Consider the following 26,175-nt stretch of genomic DNA (forward strand, 5'->3'; position numbering starts at 1 on the left):
TACCCAGGAAGTGGGTGCTCTTTTGTTCTTTCTTCAAGGGGAATTAGAATATGTTGAACCTACTCTGCTCCTTGAGCCATTTATTTCTTAGGTAATTTGAAAGTGAAATCCATTTAGCCAAAGATTTGAGCTAAAAAAACATGCAAATTACAAAATTAAAAAGTCCTGATTTGGAACGTGTTAACAGCATGGAAAATGACCCAAGGAAATAACCAAAGGTGGCGCAGTGGTTAGATTGCAGTACTGCAGGCCACTTCAGCTGACTGCTAGCTGCAGTTCAGCGGTTCAAATCTCACCGGCTCAAGGTTGACTCAGCCTTCCATCCTTCCGAGGTGGGTGAAATGAGGACCCAGACTGTGGGGGCAATATGCTGACTCTGTAAACGGCTTAGAGAGGGCTGAAAGCCCTATGAAGCGGTATATAAGTCTTATTGCTATTGCTATGACACCAGCAGGTCTTATTCATATGAATGTTATGGAGAAAATGTAAAACTGCTGATGGACTGGGTGAATGTTGTCTGCAGATTTTACAATATTAAGGTGGAATAATTTCACAGTGTCTTTTTCAGATGGAAGAGTGTTATGTTATTTGATTCATCATTATCACCCATGTTATGTGCCTTTGGACACAGTATGTAAACACACTACTCAAACAGTAGAATGTACCAGAAGTGGCACTCTTGGGCTGAATTCCTCTTCTTTAAATCTCAGAAGGGGAACTTTTGATCAAACTATAAGTACTTCTGTGCTGTATAAAGAACTCCTTGATAATGAAAAGAGAAATTTTCAACTGAACAATGCTGCAGTTTCTGATCTGGGAGGTATTACAGGCCAATCTAAATACCTTTTCAAAATCAATATATTAAAACTAGCTGCATTGGGAGAAGGTAATGGTTAGGATGTATAAATTATGATAAACATCTCCTTGCTCATTTTGCACCATTTTGCTGTACTAGTCCCTCGGACAGTTAGTCCTCACTGGAATTTGAGATGATCATGAGGAGAGAAAGCAGCCACAAAATGTCTGAGAAAGCAAATGGATAAAGCTTATAGAAAGAAACTTGCCCAAGAAGATAGCACTGTTCAGGAATATATTGGAATCTATACAAATATGGGGTCTCTCTTCTATTCGTTAAAGCAGCCACATCAAGTATGATGCACAAGGTTGAAAATGAGATGGTGCTGCCTTAACAGGCTGACTTGTTAAGATACTGCAACTCTGAACACAAAGAGATTTTCCAGATCCATGCAGCAACATGAAAAAAATGAATAGCAGAGAGATATTGTGATTGTGCACACATTCAAATTATCTTCAAATTATTTTTGAAGCATGCACAGTCAAGCTAAGAACTAAAGATAATAATACTCTTTCCGGTTGGATGTTTTCTGTTCCAAGATTCAGTTCACAGAATATAAAACCGATGTGGTTTAGAGGCAATTAATTTCTCCGTGGAAATGGAATACAAACTGGCAACACCATTTCATAATGTTCAGAGCAATAAACAGGCTAAGGTAAAGACAAAAATGTACATCAGATGAAGAGCAAACCAGTTATCAGTTCCTTGTGATATGACCTGGACTGTTTGATGGACTCTGATACCTCTATTTCCACGAAAGTAAAAGCCTATTTAAACTGCAGTGTCTCTGTATGCTGGTTTGTGTGGTCTCCAACACAACTCTCACAACACTTCTCTGAACGCACTCGCTCTCCCAACGGGGAGCTTACCTAACAAGAACCAAGCTACTTTCTGACTACAGGTAGTCCTTGACTTATAAGAGTTCATCTATGATCGTTCAAACACCACTGAGAAAAGTGACTTATGACCATTTTTCACATTTATGACCTTTGCAGCATCCCATGATCATGTGATCAAAATTCAGACACTTGGCAACTGGATCATATTTACGATGATTGCAGTGTCCCGGGGTTATAGGATCTGCTTTTGGGACCTTCTGACAAGCAAAGCCAATGGGAAAGCCAGATCCGCCTAAAAACAGGATTACCAAACTTATCAATTCACTTAACTACTGAGGCAAGGAAGGACATAAAAATGGGGAAAACTCACTTAACAAATACCACAATAACAGAAATTTTGGACTCAACTGTGATTGTAAGTCAAGGACTATCTGTATTAACCAACATCTTAAGCTGTCCTAAGATGTTAAACAAGTCCCTATTGTTCCCCCATCAATATTTTTAAGTGTAGGACATCTGAGGTTTTGCCTTGCAGTTGCTCACAGTCCAAATATGTCCTTTTTAGATTATATTTTGATCTAATCAAAACAAGTTTGGCCAAAGAATTTTTTTAAAAAATAGAAAGTTGAAAGCTACTGTATAGGCCCGTGACAGCGAATCAAAGTCACGCGTGCCAGAGTTGGCTCACAGAGCCCTCTCTGTGGGCACGGTTGTCATCAACATCTGTTCTTCTGGTTTAAAAAACAGACTGTTTTTCAGGCCATTTGGGGCCCTTATTGGGGCTTTATTTCAAGCTAAAAAATGGTCTGAAAATCCCCCCCCCCAAAACAGCCTGAAAACAGCCCCCAAAAGACCTGAAAATGGCCCCAAAACAGCCTGAAAGTGGCCCAAAAACAGCCCCAAAACAGCCAAAAAACCAGCATGCACGCACCGGCCAGCTGGTCTTTGAGTTTTTGGCGCTTTGGCACGAACACATGCATCTTCCGATTTGGGCACTTGGTTCCAAAAAGGTTTGCCATCACTGGCATAGGCAATGCTTTGGATTAATACATAGTCCTCACTAATGAAATATTAGAAATAGCCTTGGCTTTGTCTAGTATTTGGTTCCTTTTTTTGCTCTATGTGAACCTCTAATCAATATGAGGAGCAGGTTGTAATGGCGGGCAAGCATTGATACTCTCTTCTGGCCCCTGAATATCATCACTTCCCATCTCATTGTTTGGTCCAGCTTCTGAGGTCCCATCTTCGTTGTACAAGTACTTGAACCCATCATAGAATTCATCACTCTGCAAGTCAGCCTCATAAACCTTGCCTCTGAAGAGTGAAGCTTGCATGTTAAACTGCATTTCTTTCTTCTCCATGGGATAATAGTAGGGTAATCCTTCAGCCAGGTGAGTTTGGATGTTTCGATTTGCAGGGTTGAAAATGTAGACAGCATTGGGTAGCTGGAAGCCCAGGATCTGCTGATCCACAAGTTCTTTGCAGTGGATGAATTTGGTGCTGTCAATCTGCCGCGTAATACAAATATAATGTGATAAAACCATTTTCCTCTCGTTTCCTTAATTTTTAGGTGCTATCAGTAATTTATTTTTTAAAAGTTTCTCCATTTAATTCCAGTAATTCCAGCAAATTGCTCTATAAAACCAGACAAGTCTATCCTTGGACTCAGCGCCAACAAATGGAAAAACTAGAGATGCTTTGGCCGAGTTCACACTTAATGTGAAGCTTTTATGTCTTTGCATGTTAGATTTTTTTTTAATGTTGTGAATGTACTATAAACCACAATTAGGGTGAATGCTCTGTTTTAAAACTGCTGCTCACTCAAGATAAATGGTGTGGAATGAGTTCGGAACCAACGGAACTATTATACAGCAAATGTGGTTTATTTTTTAGCCACAGCCTTTTATCTTTTGCCTAGCATGGCAAAAAAAATGCTGTGCCTATCTTTTGTTTTCAAATTATTGTGCAAATGCACTATGATGGAACAAGGCAGACAAGAAAGCAAAGGCTAGATAAAGCAAAGCCTTATCCATTATCCTTAGCCATCTGAGCTGGAAATATAGCTGCACAATAATGGGAGAATCACAGGTTCCCTGTTTCATGAGAACTTTAAGCCATCAATGAACCCCTAAAATTGTGGGAGTTATAAGGGATGCATTATATTTTTTCACTACTCAATAGTACCTTGGTATTAAGCAAGGGGGGACGATGGCTTAGCAGTTAAAGACACTGCGCTTGTCAGCTGGAAAGCTAACAGCCTGGGTTCGAGAGTTAAGCGCTGCAAAACAAGGTGAGTTCCAGTTCCTACCCCAGCTCTTGCCCATCTATCAGTTCAAAAGCATGCAAGTGCAAGTAGATAAATAGGTACCACTTTGCTGGGAACATACCATAGCATCCTGCATGCCTTTGGCATTTAGTTAAACTCTTGTGCCTTTGGCCACAAGACCACAGAAAATGTCTTCAGACAAGGCTGGCTTCTTGGGCAAGAAATGAAAATCAGAATTGTGTCCTAGAGTTGTCACTATTGGTCAGGGAAACCTTTACCTTATTTAGCAAGTATTAAACCACTCAAGAGGACAGGGAAATGGGAGCACAATAGAAGGCTTTCATTTCTGTCTTCAAGAAGTCTGCATAACGCACACAGTAAAGCAAAATTCTGAATTAAACTATAATGATTCATAGCATTGATTTTCATAGCGTTAACTATGAAACATTATAGTTTCCTATATTATGTCATTGGCTAATATCCAAACTGGCCACCCTTAAATTTCCTAAGACCTTGGGCACCATTATTGTTATTACCTGTTGCTTTGCTTTTGTTTTATGGTTTGAATCCTGCATTTGTTGTCCAGAATCACAACTGCAAGATGGGTGGCTACACAAATTGATGTAATAAAGAAATTAAAAGATCCAACTCCTGGGTTCACTAAGCCGCCTATTACATGGCTGCGAGAAATGTGAACGGGTTATAAAGCTAAACTCTATAGGAGGCTAAAGACAGTGGTGCTCACATATTCTCAACTGCCAGAGCAGAGGCAATGCTCTGGTTGAGGTAAGAACATCTGGAATACCTGAAAATACGAACTAAGCTAAGCATGACGCCATGGTTCCATATAACCCACTAATGATTTTAATTCATCAGAACCTTAAATCCCATTAAACTAACCTGATCTTTTGCATTGGACAGAAACAGCATCCTAACAACTACTTGCAAAGCACTCCTGAAAAATACATTGTTTAAAACGTGCAATGTTTTCCAACCACTTGTTAAACTTGCTTGCTTGCTTTTTGAAACGTGGTGTTGGTCTCCAATTTAAGCTGCAGGGGCCAACCTGACTCCTACCTGTGCTTTTTTTAGCAGATCGGTAATTACAGGAAACCAGTCAGGAGTCAGCTTCTCCAACTCTAAGGTGATGATCACCAAGGCCAGTGTGGAGCCCTTAAACTGCAACACTTGGTGGCAGGCCATACAGTGCTGTAGCTGCTTGGTCAAGAACGCAGCGTGGCGGGAAGGATTCCTCTGAGGTAGCCTAGTTAGTAGTTGGGGCCACTTGGACATCACCATGGCATGGAACTGGAGAGAAGAGAATCAGTATATTATATTATATCATTCATATATATATATATGAATAAATGAACTTTGTACGTTTTCCTATGTCATTGACCAGAAGTGCAAACTAATTCTTATTAATGGCAAGAACCTCTAAAATCTATTATAATGGTTGGTCGCACAGTCAGCCAGAGGTTTAAACTGGGATTATTATGTTCCATTGTTATAATTTGTGTCGTATTTGCCAAATATTGAGATGTTTAAGCTTACACTGAATGTAACTAATTCTGAATTCATTGCATTGTCGCAATTGGAAATTCAGAAAGTCCAAATTCTCCTTTATTTATATAAATAAGAAAATAGTGATATTCAAACCAGCACAAAGAAATAAACGAGAGTGGTAAAAATCACTCATATAGGCATATAAAGGTAATATCCTGGTTGGTTAAAACAGGATGTTTATCCAAAATTCTCCAGGATGGGAGGGAAAAACCCTACTTGTTTATGGTAAAGGAGGAGCATTAAGACACTGTTGTATCACTTGATTTTTTGCCTTACTATAGCACATAGTAATTTCTTAAAAGGAAGTTTTCTTTCTATAAATGTTTAGCAGTTAAGATATATGACTTAAGTGCCAGATCAGAATGATCTATTTTAACTAAAATGAGGGTCAAGTGCATTTATGCAGGGTGGAAAAAAAAGGCTGATCTGAGATGACCTATTTGTGAAATGTAGCAAAAATTTTGAAAGTTTTTTACGTACAGTATTAAGATTCAGATAGTTAAAAATATTTTTGCAGCGTGCAAAAGAAAAGAAAAAGAAAAAAAAAAGACCTCTAGTGAACAGTATGAGTATCTCTTTTAAACATCCATTTCAGTTGTCCTTTCAAAATGGGAATTTACATTCGTAAATCAGCTTAAGTGTTTGGAATAAGTAGAATGTTCAAAATGGAAATTTATTATCTTTGTGGTAAAAAAAATACACTTTGAAATACTTGCAGGTAACTGCGAATGTTTAACTTGTCAGGCTAACTAGAAAGGAATACATGTTTACTAATGTTTTTAAAAAGTCAGCTTAGTCTTTTAACCATCAAAAGGTTTAATGCTTACAATGTTTAAGAAATCCATTGATGTTGCTGTGTAAAGATCCCAGTGAAGTTTATCAAGTATGATTCTTTCCATTCTCAAAATCTCAGCTGGAGAACACTTGCAATCACTCTGCTCTGCCAGCTTCTTTACTGATGGTATTATCTGTTCAAAAACAAATGGAAACATAATAAAAGAAGCTCAGTTCTTATGAAGTATTGTGTAATGGTGTTGTATGTACAATTCTCTGAAAGATGAAGAGTTGCTTTCTGGACTATCCATGTAATAAAATGAATAACACCTAAAGCGATTCTTCTGTGAAATCAAAACATCCAGGATGCTCAACTGTGTATTACAAGACAATATTCTCATACATTTTAATAAAAATTAATTCCATCCATAACAGTTCTTGATGTATGTGACTTAAATGCACTGAAGTAACATATATTGTGAAATGTAGAAATTAGTCTCAACTGTGTAATTGTAATCTGTATTTGAAGCTTTGGCTCATAATTCATAGTGTTGTGTTTTCCAAGCCACTAGTTACCTTATTTGGTTAGAAATAGACCTACTCAACACTAATAGATAAATCTGTACAAACACAAACAAACAAACAAACAAACAAACAAACAGAGCCAGATTGGTGTAATGAGTAAGGCAACAGGTTAGAAACCATGAGTTTTAGTTCTGCCTTAGGCACAAAGCCAGCTGGGTGGCCTTGAGTCAATCACTTTCTCTCAGTCCTGGGAAGGGGGCAATGGCCAACCATTCTGGAAAAAACTTGCCCCCCCCCCAATAATAATAATAATAATTGGAATCTTCTTTTCCAGGCAGTCTCTGAGAATTGGACATGACTAAGTACAAGAAAAAAATTATCGTATTTGTTTACAAATAGAACTTCTCTACACCAATTGATAGAAACACAATCTAGACAACTACTAGTTTCCCTGAAAATAAGACCTCCCTGGATAATAAGCCCAATCAGGCTTTTGAGCGCATGCACTGAAATAAGCCCTCCCCCCAAAATAAGCCCACCGTGAAAATACTGCAGCAGAGCAGCAGCCATGAGGTGACCATGCTCGCCCTCTCCTGCACCTCAAATATAATAAGACCTCCCAAAAAATAAGGCCAAGCGCTTATTTCAGGGGTCAAAAGAAAATAAGACCCTGCCTTATTTTGGGGGAAACATGGTATATAGTATGTAGCAAATCACTTAAGACATGTACCGCTTCACAGTGCTTTACAGCCCACTCTAAGCGGTTTACAGAGTCAGCATATTGCCCCCAACAATCTGAGTCCTCGTTTTACAGATTTTGGAAGGATGGAAGGCTGAGTCAACCTTCAGCTGGTTGGTCTTGAACTCCTGGAGTGAGCAGTGAATTACCCTGCAGTACTGCATTCTAACCACTGCGCCACCATGGCTCTAAACAGCTACAGTTTAAAATTGAGAATTTGAACAGTGTACATTTCTGATTTTTTCAAGGAAGGGTGTACTAGAAACTAGCATCTCATTCGGCTAACTAGAGTCTGACAGAAGCCAGCCCCCATCACCAAAATCAGGAATGAGGCATAGTGAGTCACAACCCCAAAATTGTATTGGGAAAGACAAAGAAGACTGATCAGGCCCATTTAATAATATATTGTGTGTTACTCAGCAAAGTCCAAACCTTTACTTATTTTAAAAGATGCCTACCTCATCTTCTTCATTGATTTTTGCTGCTAGAAGTAGACAAGCTACTGCGATGCAACGGAGATGTTTCAACTGTGCCTAAAACAAAGAGATAAAAGAATAAAGGCTTTCTGTGTGCGAGTTGTTTAAATTTTAAAACACACACATTGTATACCTATATCTGTATATCAAGTAAGAAAACACCTAGAATGTATTTTATTTATTACTGAATTTATGTCACACCATTCTGTCTTTTCCATCACTCAAGACAGTTTATAGCAATAAAAAAAGATAGTTGGTAAGATGTAACATGAATAAAACAAATAAAATTAAGGTCTTTTCTTGCATACCCAATAATCAAATACCTAACACAGTGGGCATTTTCAGAAGGATTTCTCTTGCTGATCTGTGGATCCAGGCAGATTTACAATGGAAGGAACCATCTGTCAAGGAATCACCACTTCAAAGGGTTTTAAGTTATGCCTGGTGGGCAATTGGTAGCTAAAGCAGATCTTTTAGTCCAGCCTCATATGGTCCTTCTCCCTTGCCCTGCTAGTAGCTCAGCCAACGCATTTTGCTCCAATTGCAATTCCAGGTTCTTTTCAAGGGTGAGTCTGCATAAATCATGTTGAATACCTGAGATGGATGGGAACCAAGATTGTGGATCACTGCTTATAAACCCAGCTGGCTCAGTTGTACAAACATACTTCTTGCTGCAGCTGTTATCTATAAATCCAGTGACTGCCGGGGGGGGGGGGGGAATAGAACACCTACAATGTGTGAACCTCTGTGGGAGTCCAATCCCATTCAAGAACAGACTTCCCTTCAATCCAAGTGCAGCTTTTTTCTTGCCAACAGCACTTCCATATGGACCGCTGATGGTGAACCTATGGCAGGCTTGCCAGAGGTGGCACACAGAGCCCTCTCTGCTGGCAAGTGTGCCATCGCCCAGGTTAGAGCTCCATGCTGTTTCTTTTGTGAGCTTCTGTTTCCCTGCAAATGACAAAACAGAAGCTCACGAAAGAAAAATATCTCACCTCTTGCCATGCTGTGGTGTTGGAATGCCCCGTCTCCTGCCGGTCAGCTGATCTTCAGGTCTGTGCTGCACATGTACACATGTCCATGCATGTGCACGTTTGCACATGTCTGCAAATGCACCCATTCATGCACATCCATGAATCCTCATGTTCACGCATGTGCATGTCCATGCATGTGCACACAGGCACACACCTTTCCATTTGGGCATGCGTGTGCACGTTTGCACATGTCTGCAAATGCACCCATTCATGCACATCCAAGAATCCACATGTTCACGCATGTGCATGCATGTGCAGGTCCACGCATGTGCACATGCGCACACACACACCTTTGCATTTGGGCATGCATGTGCACAGTTTGGGCACTCGGTGTCTTAAAAGTTTTACCATTACTGATATAGACCTTAACTGCATCTTTTTTATGCTTTTTACAAATTGCAACATCAACAGTGAAATACACATAGGTCATAGTATTATGGTGAAGGACCAGCTACATCAGGGGTGTCAAAATCACGTCGCCACTGCAGCATCACATGCTGTATTGGGACTTCCCCCCCCTTTGCTAAACCCAGTGTGGGTGTGGCCAGCATGTAATACATCTGGCCCATGGGACAGGAGTTTGACAATCCCAAGATAGATCTAGGTTCACGTCTAATCTCAGCCATGGAACCTCATTGGTTGACTCTTAATCTCAGCCATGGAACCTCATTGGTTGACTCTGACCCAGGCATTTTCTCTGTCCAACCAAACAAAGGGATGCTTTTGGAAGTGTAAAATATGAACGTAGATCCATGAAAAAACTGGGTTGAGTTCCTGAAAGGAAGTAGGGATATACAATCTTAACAAATACAGTATCTATGCACGTACAGGATTATATTGTAAGCCTGCAATTATTTCCGCACTTGGAATAAGCCTCAATGAGCTACCAAAAAGATATGCTAGGATTGAAGATTTAATTGCCTGAGATTATATGTGTGTTGAGAGCTCCTTTGCACTCCTTTCTTCTGATAGGAACAACTAGTAGTAGGAGAATCCAGAGGTCCTTACCTTTACTGATGCCAGCAACCGGTTCAGAAAGCTGACCGCCAAGGAAAAGGTTTGAAAGCAAAACTGAAAGAGTGATGTTAACTTTCCAATCCACAAAACAGTTCTGTCATAAGATAGAGGAGAAATATCGGTGCCCTAAACAGAAAAAAAAAACTGAATTGAAAACAAGCAGTACAGGCAGTCCTCAACATATGACCACAATTGAGCCCCAAGTTGATGTTGTTAAGTGAGAAATCTGTCAAGCGAGTTTGCTCCATTTTAAGACTTTTCCCACCACATTTGTTAAGTGAATCAATGCAGTTCTTAAATTAGTAACATGGTTGTTAAGTGAATTGGGCTTCCCCGTTGACTTCCCTTTTCAGAAGGATCACATGGCTCCAGGATACTGCAACCGTCATAAATGCAAGTCAGTTGTCAACCATCAAGCATGTAAATCACATGTCCATGGGGATGCTGCAATGGTTATAAGTGTGAAAAATGGTCATAAGTCACTTTTTTCAGTGCCATTGTAACTTTGAATGGACACTAAAGGAATTGTTGTAAGTTGAGGACTACCTGTATAATCATTTGGAATCTCTCTGAGTCCATTGATCATAATAGGTAGTACCTGATAAAAATTGGGCATGTGCGTATTAAGATACCTGAGATTTTTCTCTACCTCACCATAATCAGGATATGATAATACCCATCTCTGGAGCAGAGGTGGTTTTCAGCAGGTTCTGACCAATTCTGGAGAACCGGTAGCAGAAATTTTGAGTAGTTCGGAGAACTGGGAAATACGATCTCTGACTGGCCTCGCCCGCTTCTATTCTCTGCCTCCCAAGTCCCAGGTGATTGGAAGGGAATGGAGATTTTGTAGCAGAATGGGTTCCTACCAGTTCGCACCTATTCGGTAGAACCGGTTCATCAAATCTACCGAACCGATTAGAAGAGGTTCCACCAGTGGACCCGGAAAGCAGGCCACACCTACAGAAGAGGTTCCAAAAAACCTCACCACTGACACACACACACACACACACACACAGAGAGAGACTGACACAGAGAGAGAGAGAAAGAAAGGAAGAAATAAATAAATAAAAAAAGAAAAAAGAAAGAAAAAGTGAGAGAGAGATGAAAGAAGAAAAGAAAAAAGGGACAGAGAGACAAAAGGAAGGAAAGAGAGAGGGGGGGAAAACACATGGCCGGCAAGCCACTCCCACCAGACCACATGGCCAGCAAGCCACTCCCACAAAGGAAGCCACACCCACAGAGTAGGTTCCAAAATTTTTTGAAACCCACCACTGTTTTGTAGTATCCTTTCCCTGGAGTAGGGAGAGAATTGAGATTTTACGGTATCCTTCCTCTGCCACGCACACCAAGCCATGCCATGTCCACCAAGCCATGCCCACAGAACCAGTAGTAAATTTTTTTGAATCTGTTCTGGAGGTTTAGGTACAGATCCTTTCCCCCAAAAGGTATGATTGCATTCATAGGTGTGATCAAGGAAAGCAAGAACAGAATATAATGTTTTTATTTATTTAATTTAAAACACGTATATACCTGCCCATTTTGTGTTGAACTCTGGTAACTCCCAATCAACAATTAAAACAACATCAGTAAAGACAACAAAAGATGCAGCTATTAAAACATTAAAAACCTGGCACCACAGTTAAATTTCCTACATCCTAATTAAATCATTTCATATGCCTCACCCTATCCCTGTGCTTGGGAGAGGGGGGAGACGGACCTTAAGTGCTTTACAGAAGACTAGGAGGGTAGGAGGCCTGCTGAACTTCAAGGGGATGGGAGTTCCACAGGGCAGGGGCACTCTTCCCAGATCCCATGGGATGACAATGTTTAAGGGAAGGAACTGGGACTTTGCCCATCCTAAATGATCTGGTAGAACAGGTACGTGTTCTTAGGGAGAGATGGCCCAGCAGATAACCTGACCCTAATGGGTCATATAGTACTTTAAAATAACTACCAGCATCTTGGACTTCCGGGGCGGGACCTTGCTGATGGCGGTGGCTTAACGAGCTGCCCCCGGGTTCCTGGCTGCGTTATCTGCCTAAATACCTGGTAGATAAACTCATTCTTCAGGCAAAGAAGATGAGAGAGAGATCCAGCTGGCAAGAGCTTTTCTTTGAAGTTTGCAGCTTTTTTCTTTGCTGTGAACGGAAGGGGGGCCTACCGAAGGCTGAATCACACCTCCGAGCCAGGAACTTCTGCCATAACCACTACAGCGCAAAGTAAGGAACCCCCGCTTAGGACAATTTTTGATATATCTATTTGAGATTAATACAAGCAGAGTCCGTACCCGAGAACTTTATCTGTCCCCCTTTTTTCCCCCTTTTTAAAATTTTTTTTAAAAAAAGAAAGAGCTTTCTTTGTGCATCGGGTTTCTAAAAAAAATAAGCTCCTAAAATGGCGGATGCCACATTCTTAACTGTCCGACAGAGAGAAAGATCAAAGGAACCGCCAGATGGCATTCTCTGACTAATTAGTTTTGTTTCTCTGAAGACCTACCAAGATTTTTTTTCTTATCAACTTTTAAAAGCTGTAAAAGCCTCCTTGTTAATATAGAGACATTCTAAACAGAGATGAATATGAATTGTTTCATTACAATGCTAATCTTTTGAAACTTGCTTTGTTACAATGCTCTTTTCTGAAACATTTTGAAAAACTTCTAAGAACAAATAAAGGGGGGACCTAATACTTTCTTCTCTCGCAAGCTACATAACGGGCCAGCAGAGTTTGAATAATTGTTGAATAATTGTTTGAAGAAAAGAAATAATGGCATCAAAATCAAAGTCGGGGAGACGTCCTTTTAGGAATACACCTCACGCACTTGGCACAAAGTTGCAGCTTTTACCCTCTACGCCCCCTACTGGAGATTTACTAATGAAAGAATTTTTTTTTGAGACTCTTAGAGAATTTAGAGAGGAGATAAAGAAACTTAATGCAGACTTATGTGATAAGCTTGATGCTAGGATTGCCAAAACAAAGGACGATATGGTGGGACTTGTAACTGTATTGACAGAATATGTTGCTAGAATGGAAGATAAGCTAGAGGTTCTTGAGGAAGCCAACACTAACTTGACATCCAAAATTGAAGTAATGCAACAAAAAGTTGAAAACGCAGAAAAACAAATTGTTATGATACACTACAAACAGATGGAGCTTGCATTAAGAGTCAGGGGGCTGCGTGAAAACGAACAGGAGAACTTGAAGCAGATTTTCTCAGAGGCCTTTAATCGTCTGGTGGGAAGACCGGGGATCAACTTTGACTGGCAGATCGAAAAAATTTATCGCATTAACTCTTGGGCAGCAAAACAGCGAGATGTAATTATATATTTTACTACAAGAGAGTCTAGAAACGTGATACTACAAGAGTCTTATAATACCAGGCTACAAATTGGCGGACAGGACTTGATTGTCTTGAAAGAAATACCACCCCAAATGCTAAGAGCCAGTAGAGACTATGCTTTTCTAGTGGAAGAACTCAGAAACCGTCAGATACAGTATAGATGGGATGTGCCATTTGGTATTATAATTACATTTGATAAGCAAAAATATCATCTCAACTCTGTATGGGAAGCCCGAGATTTCTATCACAAGACCCTGAAGGTGGGACACCCTGAATCATCTGGATCTGGAGAAAGATTACAAGAAGGACAAGATAAACAGCAAATCACACAACTACCAGACAGAAAGCACCATTTCCTCCTTCCGGAAGGGCAAGGGACCAGAGAACAAGGACCTAGCCGTACGACTACCAGACGAATGGGAAAACAAGGCAGATTGCAACAACCTCAATAATCATCGGCCATTGATCAAGGAGTTATGTCTGAACTCTTTACAGAAGAGAAAGAAAATATTTTACTATTTCAAACAGTTCAAGAACGATATAACTTGTCTGCAAGAAATTCATATTAAATTAACTGGTCCAAAATATCTGTTCAACCTCGAACTTGGTCAATATTTTGTGACTTCTGCTACGCAAAAGAAAAATGGTATAGTTGTATACTTAAGAAAAGACATTAAGGCTGAGTGAACTGAAGCAGATCCCTTTGGAAGATATATCGCATTAGACCTAATTCCAGAAGGGAAAAAGACTTGATGGACAACTTTGAATTTTATACAAATCACTAATGATTTATCTTCTAGGGTGAAGAAGACAAAGATTGCGGCGAGGGTTCTCTTGGATCATAACCCAGTCTGGACGGAATTGGGAAGGGTAGTGCAGGCAAGAAGGTCTTGGAGGTCGAATGGGAGTTTATTTTGATATGAAAAGTATATTAATGATTGTAAAAAATTGCTATCTGAATACTTTGTTCTGAATATGAATAAGGGTATATTCAGGGAATTTGTAGGAGATGTAAGTAAAGCATATATGAGAGGAGTACTGATGAATACAAAAAAAATATATAGACAGAAACAAGGGTAAAAATGAAAAGAGTTGGAAGAGGATACCAAAAGAAAAATTTGAAATGTATCTAAATTGTGTTATAGAGGAAGGAGGCACAAAGGGGACAAAATTAAGGGTTTAGAAACAGACAGATACTTAGATAAAGAGATAAGGCCCCTAGCTAGAGAAGAGTACAGGCAAAAGTTGAATCAACAAATAACTTCTGGGGAAATCCTGCAGGTAATCAAACAATTAAGATTAGGAACAATGTAAACTGCTTAAAGTTTGTGTAATGGTAAGAAGCTGAGTTCAACGCAGAGATTTTACTGACTTTTTTTCTTCTCTTTCTTTTTTCTTTTCCCCTTTTTTTCTTTATTATTTTTTCCCCCCAACTTTCTTGTTTTTAATACATCTTAGATTGTGTTTGATAAAAAGCTATACCGTGTACGGGCTCTGGGAAGTTGGGAGGGGGGAATGGAGGTGGGGTCATAGGGGGGAGGGGGGGAGGGGGGGAGGGGGGAAATATAGTATGTGCCAGATTTTAAAGTAACATGATTGCACTTGTATACTGTTGCTTTTTTTAATTTTAGTATAAAAATAAGAAGCTGAATATATCGATAGATAGTAGAAATACACCGAAGCGAGGAGCAGAGGGAAAGAAGAGGGAGGGGTAGAGAGGGTGAGAGAGAGGATCGGAAGGAGGGTGAGATGGAAGGGAGGGGGAGAGAGGAGTGACAGAGGGGGAGGGGAAGTAGGAGAGGGGAATGTTGGAGGGGAGAAAGGAAAGTTGGAGGGGGGAGTAAGAAAGGGTGTATGGAGGGTTAAAGTGGTATATTGGTTTTGTATTTTGGGGAGTACAAGGATGGCTGTGTTTATTGCCCAATGTTATATGGCCCCAATCATGCACAGTATATATGTGACTGTATGAAATGAAAATGAAAAATGAAAATAAAACATTTGAATAAAAAAAAAAATAACTACCAGCATCTTGAATTGAACCTGTAAGTAAACCAGTGCAGCTCACATAGCAGAATGTTACATAAGTAAAGATAGAAAACTAATCCACCACATTCTGGATCAGTTGTAGCTTCTAAGTGGTCTTCAAGGACAAGTGTTGTGACCTGCGGGCAGCCAGTGAGCTGGCAGCAGATTCGGACAGCGAGGAGGTTTGGGAGGAACATGGGTCAGTCCTGGAGTCTGGGGAAGCCTCAGATGAGGGCTCTGTGTCGAAGGCAGAGATTGGGCCAGGGCTGTATGCCAGTTATCAACTGCCTTCAGAGTCAGACATTAGTGAGGCAGATGAACAGCTGGAGCCTGTTCCCAATGTGCGCATGCACAGAGTTGCCAGACCAAGGGAACAGCTAAAGAACAGCGGTCGACTTGGGAGTAAGGACACAGGTGGACGATGAATGGCCCCTCCCAGAGGAAATAAAAGGGGAGCGAAAGGGGAGTGGAGTTTGCAGGAGACAATTAGTTCGCTTAATTGGTTTGTGACTCTCCAATTTCCTTGCCAAGTTTTGCAGACATCAGCTTGACAGCTCTTTAAGCCAGATAAGGTCTGTGATTGTAAATCCTCCCTTGAAAGACTTTGTTGGATGTGAATGAGAAAAAAAATCACAGTAAATTAATAAAAGGGTTTTTTGTCAGTACAAGGAGTTTGCTTCATGCTCTCTGGAAGCCTAGGTCAGAACAACAGGTTTTACCCAGGTTCACCCTAGAACGCAATTTATTGTAATGCAAGCATACACAAGCTGTTGCATATCATTGTGGGGAAAATGCAATGAACAATCTAGGTTTGGGGGATTCAGACGGCAATTCTAATTTCATGTAGCTCTCAAACTTCATTCAGTACAAATCATCTTTTCACATATGAGGACATACCTTCAGTGTGAAGTTCTGGAAGACCGGTACCTTCCAGATCTTTGCTTCTCTTGTTAGAGCATACTCTAACACCAAAGCAAGATTCTGGCTCTCTGAAGTCCCAATGCACTTCATCGTAGTTAATTGATGGGCCTATTTTGGGCGGCAAGAACTATTATCTGGAAATTAAAAACAACCATAAGACAGCCAATGATTATTTTATTCTTAAAGTAGCATTGTGTTCTGACCCCCCTCCTTCTCTGTCCAGGAACGAAAGCCAAAAGCCATGTAACTAAAAAGGTTTCTTTTAATCAGGCAAGACTCTTGTTGGCTGCAAGCCAAAATAGCAATAGCAATAGCAGTTAGACTTATATACCGCTTCATAGGGCTTTCAGCCCTCTCTAAGCGGTTTACAAAGTTAGCATATTGCCCCCACAGGCTGGGTCCTCATTTTACCCATCTCGGAAGGATGGAAGGCTGAGTCAACCTTGAGCCAGTGAGATTTGAACCGCCGAACTGCAGCTAACAGTCAGCTGAAGTGGCCTGCAGTACTGCACTCTAACCACTGTGCCACCTCGGCTCTTAAACAAATACGTAAGTTCTCTGGCAGCAATTACTACGAACCTAGGCAATGCAAATAAGCTTCTCACAGCAAACCACTTATCCAAGTTGGTTTCTCTCAATCATGAATGAGAACGTTGACTCCTGCAACCAGGATGTGGCACCAACAGTTCCCTTTATACTCAGGAGAGGATCCCAATGAGCAACAGCTGCTCGCAATCATCTCCAGTAAGTACTCAGTTGTTCCTTCCGGCAAGTAACCCTTCGATGGGATGCATCCTGCAACAACTCATGAGTGTTTCCCTGAACACTCCCTCTGATCCAAGGCTCTGCCACCACCTGGTGGCCAACCAGTCTCTCCTCGCTCTCCTCAGAGTTGACACCCTGTCCAGGGTCCTCCACCTCCTCCGAGGCAGACTCATAAGCTCCCTTGCTGTCGGAGTCTGGCGGCAGCTCCAATGGCTCCTGCCGGGCCACAACAGCATTGTATGCACAAATGAGTCGGATTGCAGACTATTATCATTGCACAGCTTTATACCAATAAAGAGACATACTTTTCAAGAGGATGAAACTCTATTTGCTGTACCTTATGGTGAGGTTAGGAAACCTCACAAAATTGATGAGCGAATAGGTGTAGCATCTTTCACTTTGGCTATGGCGATCAAAGATCTTGGAATTTTCAACTGAACCAGCATTTGCACTTAGAGCTGAAAAAGCTTCTTTTGGATGAGAAGCAAAACGTCTTCAAAGAAAAACCAGAAAGTCCAGTTGCCTCTTGAAAAAGGACTTTTAGGATTTGCACTTCTACTTTATACAAACACCATAATGGCTTGATAAAGGTCCAATTTTACATAGGCAGTATGCCCACTATGCTGTGGTGATAAATACCTACAGGTATTTTGGAACAGAGTAGAATAGAATAGAATTCTTTATTGGCCAAGTGTGATTGGACACACAAGGAATTAGTCTTTGGTGCATATGCAGGTTAAATATACATTCTTTTATCAATGAGATGAGGTTATATCAGTGAAACAGCTTGCCTCCAGAAGTTATGAATGCCCCAACACTGAAAGTCTTTAAGAAGATGTTGGATAGCCATTTGTCTGGAACGGTGTAGAGTTTCCTGCCTAGGCAGGGGGTTGGACTAGAAGACCTCCAAGGTCCCTTCCAAGTCTGCTATTGTATTGTATATAAATACATATCTAATGTCAATCACAAAGAATTAACTTTTTGGTTTCGCTTTCTCCTTGGTGAGATAAGCGTGCCGGATAAAATTCATTCATTTTTAACTCCATTTTTTTCACTCCTCCTAAGTGAAAGATATTCAGGGAAAGCCAAGTGAATGCTCTGTGATCCCCACAAAGAAGTTGTTTTACATCACTTCACACAGTAATAGATATTTTCATGGGATAAGCTGTTCACACTCAGGATTTTAATCACACATTGAATTACTTTCAGCACAAAAATTATCACCCACCTGGGAAATAGTGATGAAGAGAGAAATATTAGAAAGCTGTACCATAAACGTTTTTCTATATCAGTAACATACACAAAACATTTTATTCTATTGCCAGCAATTATCCAAATGATGATAAGAAAAGTAACTTAACATTTTGCTTGCATTGCTTCAAGAATGTTAGTGCATATCTACATTTTTTTATTTCCAGTGCTACACATATTAAAAGGAAAGAAAAAAATGCTACCTTTTACAAAGATTTATTGACCAAAATCCAAAATCCATGTTTTACAAGAGAAAGCACATTCTCCACTGGTTTAAATCATAAGTGGGCTTATCTTCCCAGAGTTATAATACTTTTAACTACACTGCATGCTAGAAGACTTGGTATAAAAGTACATTCCAGGGCTAAGAATAGAATCTAATGGAACATCAATTTTATGAGCAGCAACCACTGTAGAATTGAACACAGTAATATTAACAATGCTGCATATCTCAGACCAAACTTGAATATTAGGAAAAGGTTAGACCATAAGAGAATATGGCTCTGGCAATTAATTGCTACCCAACCTTTATTAAACAATACCAAGACTGATGCACTAATAGTAACTCATAATGTGGTTTGACTGGTTCTGCCTTTGGGTAATGTAGAGTATTGCAAAATCTCTGCCATTGCATTTATGAACCATGGTTTGCATAGATCAACCAATGTTGATGTCTGGTGGTTTAATAAACCTAATTGGTATCTCAGATATCCAATATACAGAAAATTAAAAACACATACATAAATACATTTCACACCATGTCCATTAGATTTACTGTTGAAGTGAAAGTTTTTTTCCTCCATTATAGAGAGTTTTAACAATTTTTTATGATCCACAATTTCTTATATATTCCATTTATATATCAGGTATGTTCTTACCATATTTCCAAAGACATTAATGTACATGTAATGGAAATTATATACCGTATAATAATTAAAAGAGCAAAAACATACGTAGTAAAATTGCAATTACTTTCCGTCTAAAGGGTGCATTGCAATGTTGTACATTTCCATCTTCCTTATCTAACATCTAATAAATTCCTAAGCACAAATCTTTGTTTTCAGAGTGAAGCGACAGCAGGAAAATAGGCAAGTAGCCTGGGAAAAAAACATGATGTTCCTAATGAAGTACAAGGACATTTCATTTCCATTCTGCTGCTAGTATTAAATAATACAACAGCATACAGTAAGCTATTAAGACATGGCTATTAGCTATTAGTTAAGACTCTTATGTCACCTGCTGAATATAAGATGGGAAAATGTCAGCAAATCCACTGCTTACATTGCCAGCAATAGTTAATGGCTCCCTCGGCTATGTCAACAATTGATAAAGGGTAGCAAATTGTTTTCATTTTGTTCTTCCACATCCTCTTCTTTTTTGTAGGCAAAAAACCTGATGCCCCCTTTTGGGAATTTCCGTGTACAGGTAGTTTTTGACTTATGACCACAACTGAGCCCAAAATTTGTTGTTAAGTGAATTTTACCTCATTTTTCTACCTTTCTTGCCTTGGTTGTTAAGCGAATCACAGCATTTGGTAAGTTAGTAACCCAGTTGCTAAGTGAATCTGGCTTTCCCATTGATTTTGCTTGTCAGAAGGTCACAAAAGAGTCTTGGTATATAGCAACGGTCATAAATATGAACCACTTGCCAAGCATCTGAATTTCGATCACATGATCATGGGGATCCTGGAATGATTGTAACTATGAAAAACAATCATAAGTCATTTTTTTCAGCGCTGTTGTAACTTTGAACAGTCACTAAATGATCTGTTTGTTAGGAATATAATTCTAAGGGTTGGGTTGGCGATATATAAATCATGTAACAATGCTATTCCTGTTTCTTTAAAGCATACTGTATAATGTGATTGGTTGCTGTTTTCCTCAATCAGCCATAAGAGGGAGCCAGAATGACTGTTAGCTCTCTCTCTGTTTTGTCAGATGCTGGGATGATCTGAGTGCTGTGAGCTATTGTAAGTTTTGCAACTGCTAGCAAATTTGAGTACCGAACTGATTATATGATACTGGACTATGTTATTTGGATTATCCCTTAACTGAAAGACATTGATGACTGACTGTCTTAACCGTGTATGACTTGGACTGTTTGATGGACTCTGATACCTCTATTTCCATGAAAGTAAAAGCCTATTTAAACTGCAGTGTCTCTGTATGCTGGTTTGTGTGTTCTCCAACACAACTCTAACAACGCTTCTCTGAACGTACTCGCTCTCCCAATGGGGAGCTTGCCTAACATTGTTGTAAGTCAAGGACTACCTGTACCAGATATTCTAATGCCCACTATATTTCTGAAGGATCAGGTGAGTCTGTTTCTTTTAGAGAAATCCCACAAATGCCTACAGACCTCTAATTGTGAAATATTTCTCCTAGAGGTTTGTAAATTTCTAGGTTCAAGAAGCCAAAATTTATGCATGGTGTGATATTGGCCATAAAAATAATTCAAGTGTAAAGAGGAAACAAATGACCCCAGACTCTAAGAATATGCAACGGGTTTCAAATAGCTTGCATTCCTTATCCAGTTTGTATAATCTGCACCACATGGCTGGGAGTTTCTCCCCCATTTCCTGACTCTGACATGCACTCCCAGCCAGGAGACATCATCCTTCAATGCAACGAAGGCTCTGTTGCCATGTTTTATATTGTCCTTAGCTACATGGGTTTTCTTGCTGCCATTTGCTTCATAGTGGCTTTCCTGGCCAGGAATTTGCCTGGGGCCTTCAATGAAGCAAAGTTGATCACCTTCAGCATGCTTGTCTTCTGCAGTGTCTTGAATTAGGAGACTCCCACACTGCTCACTCAGGCACAAGAGAGGTGATAAATCACTAAAGCAAACAAGGGTTTTGTGCCACAAATGTGTGGCTGGCTTCATTAATCTTGACTTTCCAGAAGCTTAGCAAGGCAATTGGGACATACCAGGTCTCAACCCATGCCAATGAGCAACAGTCTACTCATGCATTCCAATTGTGAACTGTGAGACTGTGGCAGTCACATCACAAGAGACTTCAGGTACCCCCGAGTGACATATCACACCAAGATCACAACTGTTTTCCTAATCTGGTATTCAACAAAGTGGCTGGGCTGGAAGAGGGCAGGAGTTCGAGAATAATATCTCTAGAATTTATCAATGAAGCCTGAGTGATAGGCAAGATTGGATTAGTCATGATAGACTTCCAGCTGCACAGTCAGCATAATCAATAGCAAAAAGCTGTAAATATGAGTGTCCTAAACATGGAGGATGTGGCGCCTATCCGTGCCAATCCATGACAATATTTTGCCAAATGTGATAAGAAAAATAACTTTTGAAGTTCCTTTCCTTTGGGGTATGGTGTGCCTTCCAGTCTTTCTTGACTCCTGGCAACTACTTGGATTAATCCCTGCAGTTTTCTTGCCAAAGTTGTTCAAGAGTGGTTTGCCCTTACTTCTTTCCTAAGTCTGAGAAAGAGTGACTGGCCCATGGTCACCTAACTGGCTTTTTGCTTAGGGCAGGACTAGAACTCAAGGTCTCCCAGTTTTTAGCCTGGTGTCTTAAGCACTACAACAAATTGGCTCTTCTTTTCCTGCACTGCTCTGTTTTTCAGGATTTGTATTGGCTGATTTGAGGCTGATTCTAACATTCTCCTAACAAGATTTTTTTTTGCCAAATGTGGTAAGAAAAAGAAAACTTTTGGAATTCCTTTCCTTTCAGAGTGGGGTGTGCCTTCCAGTCAGACTTGACTCTAGGTGACATGTCCCAGGAATCATTTGTACATGACATATCTTCATAATGTTGCTTTTGTCTCGTGCCAAAAAGTCCAGGGCTGAAACATTTTGAAGCTGCCTTTAGTGGCTACAGTTTTACTTTTCCCTGTATCCCGACATAGTTTTTCATGGATGTGATCTAGTATGAGTTTTGCCAAACTGGGTTCTACGGACCCCTAGGATGAGTTCTGCAGGTCCTACAGGGCAAAATAATCTCTCTGCCAGACTTACATCTATTGCGGTGAGTTTTGTTTTTGCTTACTCCTTTTTGGAAGGTTTTCTTTCCTCTTTTGATCAATTAGAAAACCCACTATGGGTCTCCCTCCAGAGTAGCACCGAGGCCAGGAAAAAATGATTGATTGGGTTCAAAGCCCCCCCCCCAATTAGTCCCTTGCAGAAAGGCCCTTTTCCACTTTAGTTCCCTAGTTTTATTCTCTAGAAGAATTAGAGAAGAAAACTTCTAATGCCCTCAAGCATCTACTCCTGTTTCGATGCAGCAACTTGCAACCCTAACAACTTTTTTACAGTCCAGAGGAAAGGGTAAGGCAGGGCTTGACAAGCTGACATTAATGAGCTTGATTCCAGGAATTTTATATTAATGAACAAGTCCCAATTCCTGAAAACATTGAAAACACTTGATTTAACACCGGCTGATGATACAGCCATTAACTCTGTCCTTATTTTACCACTTTCAGAGCTAGTTTGGTGTAGCAGTGGTTAAGGCATCAGGCTAGAAACCAGCTGGATGACCTTGGGCCAGCCCTGGGAAGGAAGTAATGGCAAACTTTGCCCAGAAAATTGCAGGGACTTGCCTAGGGAGTTGCCAAGAGACAGGAATTACTTGAAGGTATAGACAGAGGTGGTTTTCAGGCGGTTCTTACTGGTTCGTGTGAACCAGTAGCGGCTGCTGCTGGAGGCTCCGCCCATCCACCCCGACATAATGTGCAACCTCCTGCGCATGCACACTTGCATTTGCAAACTGATAGCAAAGGTAAGTAAATCCCACCACTGTATTCAGTACACAGATACATGCAGAGAAAAAGTCAAGTGGTTTAGGATACTGGGAGCATTGTACCTCCTTTTAGCTGCTGACACTGTCTTATCTGGCCATTTTGGCTTGGGCTGGAAACCTGGCTTCGGCACGGGTATTTGCCCAAGTCATTTTGATAGATCTTATCTGGAAAGCTTACATGTTTAGCGCCCTGTTTTTAAAACATGATTCCAACACTCTTTAAAAGAGCTAGGCCTGTGTTTAAAAAGCAACATGCTCTCTTAAGAGAATGCTAGTCAGATACTGCATGGAACATCAATTTAGCCTGGGAGAAGAAGCCAGCTTCCAACCATCTTTCTATTGACATGGGCATTTGTTTTATACCAGGAAGGTCACAGGGAAGAAAAGGAAAATGTTCTGCCAGATGGATGCTGCTTATTCTATCACAGTGAATGTATTTACAGGCTTCCCACTATTTTTGTCCTCAAAAGTTTAACCTGGCTGTACGTTCTGCTGTTTTTTGTTCCTTTGGTTGTGGCAACATTGATGTCTCTTTGCCATCCAGGCTCTTTCTGGATGATTTAGAGGTGCCATTCCATTGCAGCACAAACTCAGGACATAGCTTGTTCCTTTTCAGGCCCGCTCTCCAACTCTATTGCACCCTCTTCCTCTATGCCTATTAGCCTGGGGCAAATTGAGAGGGAGAAAACTTCCTTGCCACCTCTCACTTCCATCCCAGTGACTTGCCAGTTGGTCTGTTTTTGAGCAGGAGCCCGATGGTCTTTTGAGTCTGCTGTTCAAAGCATCCACGAAACTCACCCAGCATTGCCAGGCCATAATTAAAGAGAATTGGTGATGGGTTTTTCCCTATCAGCAGCTGATGCCAGGGGAGGGGAAGTCCACTTAAGGAAACTTTCATTTTAACTTCATTAACACTGCAAAGCTGGCACTACTTGTTGGCCACATTATTGATAGCTTTATTATCAGGTGTTGAAAAAACACAATTTATGCAGGCCGGGGGACTGTATTAAAAGAAGTCTGGCTGGGCCCTTTCCCAGGGTCTCTTAAACAGTAATACAATACAATACAATACAATACAATACAATACAATACAATACAATACAATACAATACAATAGCAGAGTTGGAAGGGACCTTGGAGGTCTTCTAGTCCAACCCCTTGCCTTGGCAGGAAACCCTATATTTTTTTCAGACAAATGGCTATCCAACATCTTCTTAAAGACTTCCAGTGTTGGGGCTTTCACAATTTCTGGAGGCAAGCTGTTCTGTAGCATTATAATAGTTTCAGTCAGTAGCATTGTAATAGTTTCAATGTATTGCAATATAACTTTTTGTTGTTGAATGCAACACAGGAAACTGTTTTAAGAGTGAGGGAATTTTACACACACACACACACACACACACACACACACCAAAATATATCCAAAAATCTCTAGGCAAGTCAGCAAATCTAAATTTCTTGAATGTGGAGCCTTTGCATAATTTATTACAATCTTTTGCAGACCAAATGTTAATAAATATTTTATGACATCACAAATGTGAGAGTTTCAATTTGACTCATGTTTGGAATTTTTTTCACTGTAATTTAGTAAACGGAAACTTCTCAGCAAAGTAAAATGCAAGGTGCTGATTGACAGTGGCGGCTGGTTATAGAATTATCCCAGTTAATTCTGGATGTATACATTACATCAAAGCCTCCGCTAAGCAGACAGTTTGGGTTTGTAGCATAAGCTAAGGTGTATAACAGGTAACCAAGATTAACCCAACATGGCATGTTGTGCTAATGCAGCCCCTGGATCTTGGTGTGTCCTGCCTAACTTTGTGGTGTGAGCTGAGTGCGGGTTGTGCTAATGCAGCCCCTGGATCTTGGTGTGTCCTGCCTAACGATGTGGTGTGAGCTGATGTCCGACGACAACCAAGCTGTCACAGCGGAAGAGGAGAAGACAGGAAAGCGAAGCCGTCCCCGCAAACCCAGCTAACAACAACCGCAGCTCTCCGCGAGCGCACTGGGAAGAAAACAACAGGAAACAAAACACGTGATTCGGATCATATGGGTGGCTGGTACTTTAACAAAAAAAGGGGAAGACGAAAAAACAAACAACAAAAGTCACGTTTGCAAAGCAGAAACCTCGGGCGCGAGAGGAATGGAGACCTGCCTCCCCTCGGACGGGCTCTTACCTAACTGGCACGACCCGAGAAGACTCTCCGTATCTTGGCTACGGTTGCTGCTCTCATCCTGGCTCGCTCCGTCTCTCGGCGGAGGCTCGGTCGCCGAAAAGGAGGAGGAGCGGGAGGGGCCTCGACTCCGGCGTTGGAGAGAGCTTGAAGTCAATAGTCCCTTCTTAAGTCGCTTCTAAAGTCCTCGCGGGGAGAGCCGATCCGCCGCCCCGCCTAAGCATTACCGCCGAAGAGCAGCGGGGCAGCTTTGCTGTTGACAAACCCCAACCGCACAAGACGGGACGGTCCTTCTGAGGGCGGGCTCCGGAGGCTCCGGTTCCCTATTCGCGGAGGCCACGCCTCCTTGGAGACACTCCGTGCGACTCTGCACGGAACTGCCAAGGTGTGTTTGTGTGTGTGTGTGTGTGTGAGTGAAGGAGAGAGAGAGAGAGGGAGGGAGGGAGGGAGGGAGGGAGGGAGAGAGAGAGAGAGAGAGAGAGAGAGAGAGAGAGAGAGAGAGAGAGAGAGAGAGAGAGAGAGAGAGAGAGAGGTTTCTCAATTTCTTCCAGAGCTGATGGAAACTTCTTGAATGAGAACTGAAAACGACTCCAAAGAAAAACCAGAAAGTCCGTTGCCTTCTGAAAAAAATCCCCTTTGGGACAACTGTGACATGGATGGTTCAGAAGAAAAATTCCCTCTGAAACTTCCTGCTTCACCATCTCAGATTGTATCTGCTACCCCAGGCCTTCCCTCCACAAAGGGGAGATTTCAAACCAAATAAACAAGCAGTAATAATATCCCAGGAAGTCCTAGATGGACCGGTTGAAGTTACAACGGCACTGAAAAAAGTGACTTATGACTGTT

The 26,175-nt window shown here is 40.9% G+C and overlaps 1 protein-coding gene across 1 annotated transcript; it reads right to left on the reverse strand.

Annotated features, from left to right (window-relative positions):
- Positions 1-2,796: 2,796 nt before the first annotated feature.
- CCNI2 (cyclin I family member 2) lies at positions 2,797-25,731 on the reverse strand. Its single transcript, XM_032212329.1, has 7 exons — positions 25,333-25,731; positions 16,352-16,509; positions 10,084-10,218; positions 8,024-8,098; positions 6,355-6,495; positions 5,039-5,269; positions 2,797-3,203 (listed from the first exon to the last, which is right to left on the reverse strand). The coding sequence occupies exons 2-7, from the start codon at positions 16,463-16,465 to the stop codon at positions 2,826-2,828; spliced, it is 1,074 nt and encodes a 357-aa protein (XP_032068220.1). The 5' UTR covers positions 16,466-16,509; positions 25,333-25,731; the 3' UTR covers positions 2,797-2,825.
- Positions 25,732-26,175: the final 444 nt, after the last annotated feature.

The sequence above is a fragment of the Thamnophis elegans genome, chromosome 2 (assembly GCF_009769535.1).
Source record: "Thamnophis elegans isolate rThaEle1 chromosome 2, rThaEle1.pri, whole genome shotgun sequence".
NCBI lineage: Eukaryota > Metazoa > Chordata > Lepidosauria > Squamata > Colubridae > Thamnophis > Thamnophis elegans.